Source organism: Olea europaea, chromosome 3, assembly GCF_002742605.1.
Source record: "Olea europaea var. sylvestris chromosome 3, O_europaea_v1, whole genome shotgun sequence".
NCBI lineage: Eukaryota > Viridiplantae > Streptophyta > Magnoliopsida > Lamiales > Oleaceae > Olea > Olea europaea.
In genome coordinates, this window is record NC_036239.1 from 11,509,510 (window position 1) to 11,524,614 (window position 15,105).

A 15,105-nucleotide genomic window follows, 5' to 3' on the forward strand; every position below is an offset into this window, starting at 1 on the left:
CAACAAATAATAATTGATTGTCAACTCTTTCGTTTTCAAAGTAAACAAGATTATATAAGTTAAACATTCTTGTCGTGCTAGCTGCTTTTGCAATAATATATATTACCATGAACTCTCAACTACAGCTATTTCATGAAAACTTCAAACTCTTCTATTATATAAAGGGCTTTAGGTTGGCCCTATTCGTCTCACAAAATATATCAATCTATAATTAAAGGAATTATGATGCTTCCAAAGCTTTTTTCAGTTTTCTTTCTTCCACTTGTATGTGTTCATTTTTTGGTCTTGGATGGGACTAATGCACAAGCCCTACAAGTAGGGTTCTACAAGAGCAAATGTCCTTCTTTCGAGGCCATTGTGAGGAACACGACGGCCAGCTTCATATCTCGAGCACCATCACTAGCTCCAGCATTGTTGAGAATGCATTTTCATGATTGTTTTGTTAGGGTATGTACATTAATGATATATACCTTATAGCTTTTTGAAGGTTTTCAGTAGAAATATATAGGCACACCTAGATATTTTCATTTGACACTCACAAAACGTTTATTCTAACGAAACATGCTAGATTATAAAGTTTTACTGTCATCTCTAGGACGAAAATCTCTTCAACTCAGTGCGAAACAAAAATGAGTAGGAATCAATAAAAAAATGAGATAAGAATCTTTCAACAGGAAGCAATAATGTTGCTATTTCGGGTTCAAGAAATGTGAGAAACCATGATATGTTCTTATATTATGTTTTGTTTTGATGTACTGGCAGGGATGTGATGGATCTGTACTAATAAACACTACATCTAGCAACCAAGCTGAGAAGGACGCAATCCCTAACCAGACGCTCAGAGGTTTCCATGTTATCGATGCTGTCAAATCCGCCGTTGAGAAACAATGCCCGGATCTTGTCTCCTGTGCTGACATCGTCGCTTTAGTAGCCAGAGATGCAGTAACATTGGTAACAGATTTATATATTTTTTATCAAAAAATAATCCGACCAATACATGCATTTACTGATTATGTTATTACGTAATAATTTGCAGATCAATGGACCATCTTGGTCGGTTCCATTAGGACGACGAGACGGAAGAGTGTCTAGATCATCGGAGGCCTTGGCCAATTTACCTCCTCCTTTTGCCAACATCACTCAACTCAAAGCATCATTCCGCTCAAAGGGCTTAAATGATACAGATCTAGCAGTCTTATCAGGTCAATTTCTGGAACTTAATCCATAAAAATGTAAAAGAAAAACTACGAGGATTACGTTCGTCTCTTCTCATAAAACCAAACTTGATAAAATAGAATTTATTAAGCTTTTGTGTAAGAATTACAAATTAAGGAAATGATCCTGTTTAGAAATTTTAAGTAACTCTTACTAATTATACTTGGGAAAATAATCTCCAACAATTAAGAAAATGTCCAGAAGAAAAGCACAGGAGAGAATGTTCTTTAGCTGATATTATTATATACTAGTACTCGATACACTAGTATTTAATATTATTGTTGGTCGTAGAATTTCTAAATTTGCCTTACTCATTATAGGCCGGTTATTTGCCAATTCTAGTTTATCTTATTATGTATTTTAAAGTTCTCGGAAAATTTTTTATTTTTTATTTTTCTCTCTCTCAGAGACTTGATAAATGAGTCGATCAGTAACAGGCTTTTTTAATCCTTTAGAACGACTATAAATTTAAATAGTAATCAATTTAGGTAGTCTTTTCATATCTTTAATGTCTCCTCAAACTCAAGATAGTATTGTAGGAACCAAAGTGAATTTAAAAAATAAAACATACCATTTCCTTTCAAGATGGTATTGTTGGATTTTGTTCCTTTCTTTTCATGAAACCAAACTTCGTAAATAGAAATTATAGGGAAATGATCTTTTTTATAGAATTATAAGTAACTCTTACTAATTACAATGTTAAACTGTAAGGAAAATAATCTGAAAATGTCCCACAAAAAGCACAGGAGAAAATATTCTTTTGTTGATATTATTACGTACTAATATTCGATACACTACTAGCATACCGTTCATAGCATTACTTAATCTTATTCATTGTGCAGAGACTTGACAAGCGATTCGACTAAATTGAGTTTAAAAACTAAAACATACCATTTCCTTTCAGGAGGGCATACCATCGGTATTTCTCACTGTGCCAGCTTCTCGAACCGGCTGTACAATTTTACTGGCAGAGGTGACACAGACCCTTCATTGGATCCCAACTACATAGTACAGTTAAAGAAGAAATGTGGCCCCACAGACGCGACTTCCATCGTTGAAATGGATCCTGGAAGTGCCAAAATATTCGACACCAGTTATTACACAATTGTGAAAAAAAGAAGAGGATTATTCGAGGCAGATGCTGCACTTCTGAATGACAATGTAACAAGTGCATACGTTCAACAGCAGGCAAATTCAAGTGGAACAAACTTCTTTAATGATTTTGCGGTTTCAATGGTGAAGATGGGAAATATTGGAGTGCTTACGGGCAATAGAGGTGAAATCAGGAAGATATGTTCAGTCATTAATTAATTAGTATAACGCTTTTCAATTAATTCAATATCATTAATTGTTTCATGTTCTTTTTTTTGTTGAATGAGTACTGTCTCGGTATAACTATTGTGTAATGAGTGTTTTATTTATCCTTTGTTTACATTGTTATTATTTGTAGCTGCCTTAAAGTTTCAAGGTAGAAAATTATTGTTGTGAGCATGCGAATCATTTATGTAATTGTGCTATATGAGATATATTATTATTATTCCTTTTTCTTTACCCTCTTCTTTTTATCCACTGTAAAAATAGTTGTGGCTCTACTGTTATTTTGATGTGTTCGACTCAGTTCAAAAACATAAAGACTTGATGTTGCTAAAGATGTATTGAATCAATCACCGATATACAATTACAACTCAAAGAGATTCCGATTTCAAGTAGTTCTCGTCACTGAATTCAGTCAACGATTGCTGATTTGTCCATTCTTGTTAATTTTGTTGTGTTTTCGTGCTTCAGGCTGCATCTTGCCGATATCAGGGCATAGGTAAGTCCAGACCATAATTGGTTTTTCGTGAAGCTCTAATCCCATACGTTATTTTACTTGACGAAGCCCTTTTTCTGCCTTTTTTCAATTCGAAACTGGAAGAAGTTTGAGGATTATAGATGATAATGTATAATTACGGTAGTTCCCATTTGTTATGAAGAGATAAAAGAAATTTTGAATTTATTTGATGATAACTATGGTTGTCTGATTTGTCGAGATTTAAAAAAAATAAAAAATCGAGGTTAGTAAAAAGTTTAAGCTGGGTATATTAAAATTAAAGGGCCTGCTTGTTGGCCATTAATTTTGCCCTTTAATGAATTATTTGACCGTTGCAAATAATTCATCTAACAACCCATGTGCTTGCCTCAGAACCTTTTTCTTCACACTTTCCATTTGTTGCCCTTACTCCCCAAAGGAAAACGCAACCCGTCTCACCGTACCGCCGACTACCCAACAACAGACCCCCAGCGGCCGACTACGAACTGAAATTGACGGTGGGTTTTCTTCAATTGCAACAGCCAGATGACAATACTTCCATTTCTCCGAAGACCCAGACAATTTTCAAGGACGCGCGCACCACCGAGAACGCCGCCGAATAATCCCAATCGCCCGTCCGATTAGCTACGTCCTCCACACCCAAAAGGCCGCCGACCACATGGATCCCGCCCGCACACCGGTAGGTCATCGAATACAAACTTTTCTGATTCCGTCTACTTGTTCGTAAAACAACAACTTACCCGGACATTACGATTCAATAGTTTCTAGTGAATTTGTTAAACTGTAATTTTATGTAGTAATCAACTTCGTTTGATGTTTTGGACTATGATTTTGGGCAAAATTGATATTGTGGCAGTTCGAAATGCACCTGCCTCTGGGTTCGTATCTCAACTGCCATATGCATTACGCTACCATTTTTTTCGAAGTAGGATTCAATTGTTTCTAGTGCATTTGTTAAACTGTAATTATACGTAGTTATCAACTTCGTTGGATGTTTTGAAGCATGATTTTGGGCAAAATTGATATTGTGGCTGTTCGAAATGCACCTGCCTCTGGGTTCGCATCTCAATTGCCATATGCATTGCGCCACCATTTTTTTCGAAGTAGGATTCAATTGTTTCTAGTGTATTTGTTAAACTGTAATTATATGTAGTTATCAACTTCGTTGGATGTTTTGGAGTATGATTTTGGGCAAAACTGATATTGTGGCAGTTCGAAATGCACCTGCCTCTGGGTTCGCATCTCAACTGCCATATGCATTGCGCTACCCTTTTTTCCAAAGTATTTGTTTGGCCGTATACTCTTCTACGAAATCTGTCCCTTGACCTATAATACCATAAACTGAGACTAGAATGTTTTATGCAATTTCTGGAACATAGTCTTCGTTAAACCCCTACGCTTGTGCTCTCTGCATTCCCCCTTAAAATGATAGCATCGTTCATTCCTCTGTTTCCAAATTGAACTTCTGCACAACATCTTTTACGTGTACGTTCTTGTCAAGTTCAAATTTTTAATCTGTAGCTATTTTACAGACTTCAAATGTGTATAATGAATATTAACATAAAATGTTTTTTTGTGTGATGCCCAGCTTGTCTTTCCAGTGTGGACATGGCCCGCCACCCAGCTCGTTCGTTGCACAGGAGCTGGGTCAAGCCTCAGGTGCAAAATCTTATGCTCGGTGGAATGCCTTGGAGACCCAAACATTCATTGCAGCCTGCGAGACCACCATTGCCGAAGGCCATCGCAGCAGTCGGTGTTTTACAAAACAAGGTTGGGCCCGAATCTCCACGCTGTTCAACTCAGCCACTGGGCACAATTGGACAAAGCAACAACTGCGCAACCATTGGGACGCCATGCGTCGAACCTACCGACGTCTCTCCGATCTATTAAAGGGTAGCGGGGTCGAGTACAACGAATCCACCGGTCGAGTCGTCGAATCAGAGGAATGGTGGAACAGAAAAATAAGGGTAACTATTTCAATTCGCGGCACACATATTTCACAATATGTAACCAAACAATCCCGTTTAGTATTTTTTCAGTACATTGGAAATGCCTTTTTTCGTATTTCCCTCTTTTTGTGTCCCTCTTTTCGCAGGAGAATAAAGACTACAGGGAGTTCAAAGACAATGATGTGAGCGAGATATACATTCGCTATCGTACACTTTTTGGCGACAGCTATGATGGGGAGAAGTACGCGATCACGCCGACTAAGTTGTGCCGAACAGGGTTCGGGTTGTTTGAGGACAGTGCGCTCGAAGACACTCAGGATGCAATCCCCGTCAACGAGGAAGGTAGTGGTTCAAGTGACGAGGCTGAGCAAATGCTCGGTGGATCCCACTTAAACGTATCCCACACCACAAGCGGTGGTAAAAGAAAGTCCTCTGGTGCGACGCGACGGGGTAAGAAGAAAAAAACATCTGCACGTGAGCTGTCGTTCTCCGTCGACCGAGCCACAAGTGTCGCGGAGGAAGTGGTGGCGAAGCTTAATACCATGATGGGCTCAAATGACAACACCGGCACTGCCTGTATAGAGGAGCTACTGGCGGCTGGACGGCTCGAACGGCGTACACCTCTATATTTTTTCGCCTGTGCTATTCTTGCGAAAAAACATTACCGAAACATGCTCGCCGTTATGAAAGATGTGGATGAAAAATTTGAATGGATTGAGTGGCTTTTCAATGAGCGGGGCAAGTAATTTCACATTTCACTGTACGCGTTACATTTACTTATGTGTTGTCACGAAAAACTGTTTCCCTTTCGTACTCAACTGTCTGTATCCTTTTAACAGTACTGTATGAAAATGCGCTGCGTGCATGTGATGTGCAAACCGTTTTAGATTGTTCACCATGAGCATTTCATCGTGTTAATATTTTACATGTGCAACGAGTCAATTTCAGGTCAAATTGCTTGTAAAATAATATTTTCCATGATCTGGCCTTGCAAAGTTACCATGTACGCACGGGAAAAGGTTGGACGTTAAAAAAAATGTTGACACTTAAAACTTGTGAAATTTGAAAAACTGTCACGAAAACAAAAAGATTTTCTACAAAAAATCACGTTTCACGAAAAAATATTCTTTACAGGTGCACCATTATTGGCGCATTTCCTACAAGATGACAACTATAGTACACTGTTGCACAGAATCTCTTGAATATTTTTTGTAAGCGCACAATTATTGATACAGTGCGTTCAAATTAACAGCTACAGTACACCATTGCACAGAATGTACTCCCAGTCATTCCCACTTTCTATAAAAAGCCATGCACGCAGTAGAAACGAAAAAAATGTGAAGCTTGAGGATGTGAGACGAACTTGCGTTCCACAGAAGTCCATATCTCGCTGCTGTTGTGTACTTTTACCAATTGATCATGTGTTGCGTCACAACTGACGTCAACTTCAACTGCATTCTGGGGTCCGACTCAGATGACGAATGCAATGACGACCAGTTCCTCTACAACTTGGCGATCGATGCAACCGCTTGGCTTTCATACTGCAAAATCGTCGGCGATGACGCAAGAAAATATCACTACAGGCAACAGCGACGTATACGATGTTTTCCTTTCTCAAAGAACGGTCACATGTTCATGATGGAGGCCATGGGCGAGAATAGTAAGATGTGCTTTCAAGAATTCCGTATGTATCCTGCAATGCTTCGACATTTCGCTTATGTGTTGCGCGATGAGCATGGGCTACGTACGAACCAGCATGTTGACATCTACGAGCAAGTTGGCATGTTCTTATGCATATTAGCGCACGGGAAGGGATATCGACAGGTGACAACAATTTTCAACCATTCATTGGAAACTGTATGTCACTACGTTAAAGAGGTTCAACGTGCGGTCGTTGCGCTTTCAGCGTGCATGATTCGTCCCAGTGAGAACTACAATGACGGTGTCGAGCCAAATAGGCCAGATCTGAGCAAGCATCCATTGTTTGAAGATTGCATCGGAACTATTGAAGGAATGCATGTAAAAGCTGTGCTACCGCGACATGATCGTGTAAACTTCATAGGGCGGAAAGGTGTGCCGACACAGAACATGTTAGCTGCTTGTGACTTTAATTTATGCTTCACGTTCGTGCTTGCAGGGTACTCTGGCAATACACATGATGCGTGCATGCTTGCACGTGCTATCCATGATCCGGAAATACATTTCCCATTACCGGCCCCGGGAAAGTGTTATTTAGTTAACTCCGAGTTTGCCCATCGGCCTGGGTATATGGCCCCCTACAAAGGGTTTGACATACTTTACCATTTCCAGCAGTTTCGAGACGAGAGAACGGGACGTCGTCGTAGATTTCTAAATGCACGAGAGAAGTTTAACTTTAGGCACTCGTCCTGCAGAAATGTCATTGGAAGTGCATTCGGTGTGTAGAAAGAAAGGTGGAAGATCTTGGATCGCATGCCCAACTACCCGTTCCGAACGCAAGTAGCCATTGTAGTTGCGACGATGAGAATACATAATTTCATGAGGCATTCAGGAGTGGTTGACGCAGCGTTCACGAGAGCGGAGGTGGATGAAGATGCAGCTGAGGTGGAGCTTCCCAACGTAGAAGATGAAATACAGGCCGAAATACATGCACCGGAAATACAACGAAGTGAGTGGGACAGACTTCGAGATTATATGGCGCAGCAGCCATGATGCCAATACGTTTCTAAAATATTCAAAAGCCTTGCATGTACGTCTTATGAAAATGTTTGCTTTCTTGGGTGTAAAAAGTGAAATGCAATACGGGCCAATTATTGACCATCCTTCAGGAAAATATCATAGGTCAAAGTATTTCCCGTTTTTAACGTGTTTACGGTATGCTTTTCCTCGGTACAATGAACTATAATTTTTTTCTCCGGACCTACACAGTTGTGCAGTGTTTCGTACGAATAATTATTCACTTTGAAGTCGTATTTTTCCTTCATTTCGAACACACCCTTCACTTTACTCTTCGCGTAACAAATTTTCACCGTGCGATTTCAAATTTTTGTACGTAGCGCTTCGTAATAAAATTAAAATGCTTCTATTCGTAGATACTCTCGAGAGCAGTTGATACAGTGAAATGTTTCCAAAGTTAAGTTTTTTTATTTTCCGAAGTTACTTTTTTTGAAAACATAACCCGTTTTCGTACAAAAACATTTTATTATTTACAACGAACATATACGCTGGAATTATTGTACAATTGAATTTCAAGATGGTCTTTATCATTTTTCATTTTCGAAATTTATTTGGAAAAATTCGATAATTAACGTGAAGTGAAAATCACGATCAGCATGCATTTTAGGTTCGCGTAATGTTACAATTGCTGCCGGATTTCTGTGACAACCTTTTAAACCAATACGGTGCGCGATGACGGAGGGCCCAGTTCATGTACAATAATTGAAACACGTTTGGTGGGGATGTGTTATGAAGTATTGGGAAATGTGTAAGAAATCAATTCATTTGACTTTTCAATATGTGGAAGCTGCCAAATTCCTGAATGCTTGACAAAGGGTAAAGTTGGAAACTTAGGATTTTTCAATTCAAATCAAATGATAAAATATTGGTGTAGGTCCCACATTGATTTGATGGAAAAAATGCATTTTAGATAAAAATGGAGACCAAACGAGGGCTAAAAATTAATGGAAAGAAATAGAAAATTTAGTCAAAAGAAGAAGACAATTAATGTAAATAGAGAAATCTCATAACAATGCTTTATTTATTTGAAATATTCACACATCATAAATGTTTAAAATGAGCTCCGTATATAGACCACCACACGTTAGGAAAGAAATGTGAAATTGTAACGTAAATATACAAGGTCGACACTGAGAGTGTGCAAGTTATGCAACCATATAGGTCCCAATAATTATAGGGACAACATAGATATAATTAGGTGTATATATATATTTTTATATACCTTTTTTGTTTAATTTAATTCTTGTCAATTTAACTGTCACAACATTTAAGAAAAAATGCACAAAGAATAATATATTTAAAGAGAATTTGTAATTTTTGTTGCCAACCTTTGCAATATGTCAATAACACACCCTCAATCTTTTTTTATCATTAGACATCCTTGACCTTTGACTTAATTTCAAATCACTTCCTTCCGTCCATATTTGTCATTAAATACCCTTAAAATGATAAATTTGCCATCTTCTTTAGATAAACAAAAGAAGAAGAAGAAGAAAATAACTAAAGGAAAACTTGAGGATTCTCAAAACATTTCAAATATTACAAATAGGTCATGTTACTCCTTATCCTACGAGGTTCAAATCATTGTCCACATGGCAATCAGCTAACAAGCCACCTCATGCCCTCACTCAACAACACTGGTTTGCATGGCCCAACCAAGGCTATCAAAAAGAGAAAGCCGAAGTGAAGCCATCACCTCAATCAAGACTCTATGAAGAGACCAAATCTCCATGGTAGAGACGAGGTTCCATAATCTCCCGCAGCCTATTTTCAAAGCTACTAGCCTTCGAATTCATGAAGGCATCTTTCTTCATTTGTCTCTTCTAAGAAATTTCCCGTACATGGTCCTCTTCTAAGAGATGTGCCATACAAGACATAATCTCAAATTGAAAGTATGAAGAACAAATAATACAAATAAACGTAAACAAAAACCTCAAAGAGATAATTATTGAAACTCAAAACATAATCTCAAATTTAGATTACAGTAATCCCTAGATGAAAGAATTAATTTATGATGCAAGAATAAGAAAATATCAAATTCATGATTAATAACATCGAGAAGAAAAGAGACAAAAACTATTTTTGGAGTTTTGATCAATCTTCTTCTCACCGTTCCTTTCGCTTAATTGCTTGGATCTCTTGAATCGCCTAGTCGAATTCTGCTTCAAAAATCTCTTTCAAGTTGTATTTATGGTTCCTTTTATTTCTATCTCAAAATCTGAGTTGTGTGGGCCTTTTTAAGGACAAAAAAAAAACATAGATGGAATATCACCTAAGTACTTGGATCATAACAGTAGGCTGTCACGTCTCTTGGTTGGGCAGTACATAGGTGCTACGGCATAGCCTTGGGTATGCCAGGGCACTGCATCCTTGCATATTAAATGTTTCTTTACTGGTTTGCATGGTGGTTAGGCACCAGGATGACAATGCCTAGGTGCCAAAGTTCATCTCAAATTTTGCCTTTTTTTTTTTTTTTTTATATCCAGGTATCCCAGCTTACACTAGACTAAATTCTAGACCCTCAAGATCCTTGCCCCTAAGACCTTGGAGAGGGTAAATCGCGGGTTATGTCTCAACTGGATCACAGGTTCCCCCACTGCCTGTACACTTTTGTGCACAAGAGATCTTCCTCCAAAATGATTGCTCTATACCAAATAAATCTGACCGCAGGTTCCCACCAAGATTCGAACCTCCACCCTGCCGCTGGAAACAAGACAAATGTTGATTGATCCACCAGTTGAACTGTGCCCCGAGGGGCTCAAATTTTGCTTCTTAGTTTCATTGAGTAGCGCCTGGATGGTAGCGCCTTGTATATCTTCTATTTTTTTAGCTTTTGCCACATCTTTGATGTGCTACTTGTTTTAGCACATATTTCCTTTGTTCTCCTTGCTAAAGTCCTTGTCCTTTTTGCCTATTTCCAAGTCCTCTTCTCTTTGCTCCAACGTTCACACCATTTCCACCAATTTACCTAAAATGTAACACAACACGATAACACATATCAAAACATTCTAAAACTCTTAGAATCAAATAGATTATCAAGTTTAAACAATATTATTATCATGAGTAAAACACAATTTTCAAACACTCCCAAACTTAATGCTTTGCTAGTTCTCGAGCAAAAAAAAGGAAAAAAAGGAAAATAACGAAGGAAACACAACTAAAATACATTGACTCACAAGCAACAAGTTTTAGTTAGATAGCTTGCTCTTGGGTGATTCTAATTATTTTGATTATTTACAGGTTATTTGTTTGTAAGGGATGTGAGAAAGATATGATAAACTTCCTAATACTTATTATGTGTTAATTTATTGCTTAAAAAATATAATTTAATGAATATGTACATTCATGTATATTTATGTGAATCATGTAAAAAGATAAGAATGAAGTCAGCCAAAGAAATATACATTGATTGTCATTCTTGAGTTGTAGTACAAGAAACATGCATTGAGGTAACGAAAATAGAAAGAGTGATTAGCATATTTCACATACATGCAGTATAACTTAAGGAATGGAATGAGACTACACAAATTAGGGAATAAGAAAGGAGAAAAGAGTAAAGAATGACAACGTTGAAATTTATTGAGACTTGGAAATTAGCATAAAAAATCTCGATGGTATATTAAAGTGTGAAATATTCACAGGATAAATATGAAGATTTCTATTTTGTTATCTTAAGAAAATGGATATAATTAAATGTTTGAGGTTATACAATATGATGGCAATGACAAGTTTACATGATTACAACATGGTATGATGAATAGCAAATAAATGAATAAAGTATGAACTTAAGATAAAATTAATGATATTTTGGTTATGCAATTTTTGGGTTATTTTCAATTATATTTTTGGATCTCATAAATAAGTATTTCATTCTTATCGAAATATATTTGTTAAGAAATATAGGGATCACTACAACAAAAATACCTTTTTGCAACACGCAAAAGGCTATATTTATTAATTAAATATTGCTAAAAGGGTCTATTGCAATATTCTAATAAGTGAATGTTGTCATTAGTCTTAGTAATTGAGATTTGAAAATATTTTTTAAGTGAATGTTGTTAATATCGTCTTTTTGTAACGTTTATTTAGTATTGTGAAAAAGTTTTTCTTTCACAATATTTATCAAACGTTGTAAAAAGATTTCTCATCCACAACATTTGTCAAATGTTGTAGAAGGCTTTCACTTTCGCAACATTTGCTTTGCAGCATTGCAAGTTCAATTTTTTTCATTAACATCCATTTTTTTTTTTTTTTTTCTATTCACACAATCATCCAATTTACAAAACAAAACTTAGCCCATATAAAACTATACTTACGAGACCTATCCATATATTAATCCCATGTAAACTACAAAACTCTTTTCTTCGTCTTCATTTGATACATTCAAGCGACGGCTAAAATGGCAGGTCATTGCAATTAAAATAGAAGATGGAGCCACCTCCTTTGAAACCCTAAAACTCCGGCCAACCACCACCCAACCCATCGAACCACCATACCATTAGAAAGCCCTCATCACACTCTACAATTCTCACCCACCATCTTTATTCAAAATCACTAGAATTCGCCCAAATATTGAGCTAAAATGAGCTACCCACGTGCATCAAAACTGCTGAAATCACCTCCTCCAGCAACACCAATGTAATGCCCATCATCCCAGATGATTATTCACACCAGGGCGATCCTTTCCATGGTCTACAACTGCCCCTAATTCACAGAATAGAAATCAATAGGCTGCCCATTCGAAGACAGTGTAGACGCAGCTTTCAGGGCATTTTTTCAGCATTGGTAGTGAGACCCATGATCGCAGACCACCACTATAGGCCAAAACTCATCATGGCACATCTACTGGGCATATGGGTCTTCCTCAATTTAGTGTTGAAATGGTAGATTGTTCAGAAACGGCACACGGGTATATTAACCGGTTTGATCTCCTTTCAATTGGCAACCCTCCTCAACTCCAATATACAAATTGCATCAACCATCATGTAAGCACTTTTGTGAATTCTGTAGAAAATAATTGTGAAAGAAGTAAGAAAGAAGTTAAGATTAATTTTATATGAGAACATTACTGGGCTGCATCATGTTGACAAATAAGTAAAGAGGGAAAGTTGAAGGAATTGTAATTGGAAATAGGAATTGTGAAGGGTGGTTGCCCTGAGCAAATAGGGTGCTAGGGAGAAAAAATATGAGAAAAAAGTTACAATTTGATTAATAGGTTAAGGATCATGATGCAATCTCTCCTAAATGGTATTCAGTCAATTTTGTCTCATTTGATATTGTTTAGAAACAGACCCAAATATCTCTTATGGAAAATGGGTCTATTTCTTGATAATGGAAGAATAATTTTTTTTTCATTCTTGAAAACAAAATTTTATCTTTTTGAAATTGAATAAGATTTTGATGTAGAATTTTAATCCATAAAAAAATAGATTTATATGCACATTTAGATTTTTATAATTTTAACCTTAATTTAGGAAATTATATATAATTATTTATATTTATGTAATTTGTGAATCGAATTTGCAAGTGGACCACTTAATTTGAGCCTCGGTCAGTTTTGTTTCTAGATTAAGATATATGATTATTAGCATATTTGGTAGAGATTTTAATTCAATTAAAATTAATTTTTGACCGCTATTTCACTATTTCAACCTTCATTTTTTAATTCTTCTCTTACAGGCATAGTTATCAAACCCGGATCGGACCGGCCGGTTCAATCCGGAACCCGTCGAACCGGACCCAGATCCAGTCCGATTGTGAGGAATTTATGGATGAAAAATCAGCCCGTCAACAACCCGCTAGAATCGCCGGTTTTACATAGAACCGGGGTACCGACTTTTTATTGACCCGACCGGTTCTTAAGTAACCGTGTTTCACTTTCCTTTCCTCACAGATTCCTTCCAGTTTTCTTCCCCACTCCGTCTCCTCACAATTTCTAACTTCTAAGACATTAGGGATTCTTGCAAAATTAAAAACCTCAGCCGCCGTCTCAATCTCTTGCAATTCAACAACTCCCAAGAATCAAAATCTCCAATTTCAAGTTTTAAAAGATGGAAGAGCAGGTTGGTCTCTGTCAGATGAACCCTTTTTTTCGTAATATGAATTATAAAACAAAAAGATGTGGAATTTTGTCCTGGGTATGATGGCATATGAATTATAGAACAAAAAAAAATGTGTAATTTCGTATTCAACAATGTATTGGAGCCACCCCAGTAGTTTTTTAATTTTTTAATTTTATTAAATTTATCGATTTAGAGGGGGCATTTATAATATTATATGAAAAAAGTTGTTGGCTTCATCTAGCCATTGCTGTAGTATTTGATTCAGGTGGTGTATTTATTCATTTCTAGCTGGTGTATATCCTCACTTGGGTAGACATTTGATTCAGACGGCAAGCTTGTGTATATCCACAATTGCTTCTTGATGTTATGGTTAAAAAATACCTAATGTATGCTTTACTCGAATAAAGACCAGACTCTGTTTAGTGTTTAGTTTTTCTTCATGTTTGGATTATTACCCAGTTAACGTCCGAGTATTTTTGCGTTACTGGTTGCTGAAAAATGGATGATAATGGTGGTTTTAATTTATTTTTTAGATGACCTAACTTCATTTGATTAATATTTTGCTTAAGTTGGTGCATGTGCTATGCTTTTGAATAGTTGCTTTGTGGATCTCTGAGCTCTTATCTACTGTGATTTATATCAATCAAGCTCGCATTTCTCGGTTGATTTATTTATTGAATCGGTATCATTTCTTCTTCCTTTACCAATAATTGGCAATATAGAGAAATCGTCGACATCGTCTAGAATTTCTAGTTATCATGGGATAAGTCTTTTGCTTTGATGTTTTAATGCAAGGGTTGATTAACTGGTAGCATGTAACGTGGAGAGTGACAAAACTTTTATTAATGCTTGTGATGTTGTAACATGGATATAAAGTAGTTTTTTTTAATCATTGATTGTTGTTTTTATTGTTTCAAATCCATATTTCTCTCTATATGATCTAGAATTTGTGAAATTGGAATACAAATTGATATATAGTTAACAGAATAATATGAGGTTAATATAGTTATTAGTAGAAAATGGGAAAAAAATTATTATTCAGTGAAAATAATTAATAATATTTTTTTATAGGAATTGACCCGCCGGTTGAACCACCGGGTCACCGGTTAAACCACTGACCCGTTGACCCACTACATTGTCCGGGTTGAGGTTCGATCCGAGTCTGATAACTATGCTCACAGGTAAGACCCACTTAGTGAAAAAATCAATTACCAAAATCCCCACCAAATAAGCACTATATGTTATACCTATGGCTTCTTTTGATGTAGAACTAGTGTGATGCCACTTTTGAGATAAGTCTGAATGATGAGTAAAATTTGGAACCCCCCCCCCCCCCCCCCCCCCCCACAACACC

At 36.8% G+C, this 15,105-nt stretch overlaps 1 protein-coding gene and 1 long non-coding RNA gene across 2 annotated transcripts in view; both read left to right on the top strand.

Annotated features, from left to right (window-relative positions):
- Nucleotides 1-212: 212 nt before the first annotated feature.
- LOC111391532 (peroxidase 27-like) lies at nt 213-2,732 on the top strand. Its single transcript, XM_023016768.1, has 4 exons — nt 213-447; nt 763-951; nt 1,037-1,202; nt 2,120-2,732. The coding sequence occupies exons 1-4, from the start codon at nt 223-225 to the stop codon at nt 2,524-2,526; spliced, it is 987 nt and encodes a 328-aa protein (XP_022872536.1). The 5' UTR covers nt 213-222; the 3' UTR covers nt 2,527-2,732.
- A 9,234-nt stretch (nt 2,733-11,966) lies between these two features.
- LOC111386169 overlaps nt 11,967-15,105 on the top strand; it is a 4,554-nt gene continuing 1,415 nt past the window's right edge. The window contains exons 1-3 of the long non-coding RNA XR_002701172.1: nt 11,967-12,674; nt 13,369-13,751; nt 14,823-14,932. This is a non-coding gene — a long non-coding RNA (uncharacterized LOC111386169). The remainder of the gene's footprint in view (nt 12,675-13,368; nt 13,752-14,822; nt 14,933-15,105) is intronic.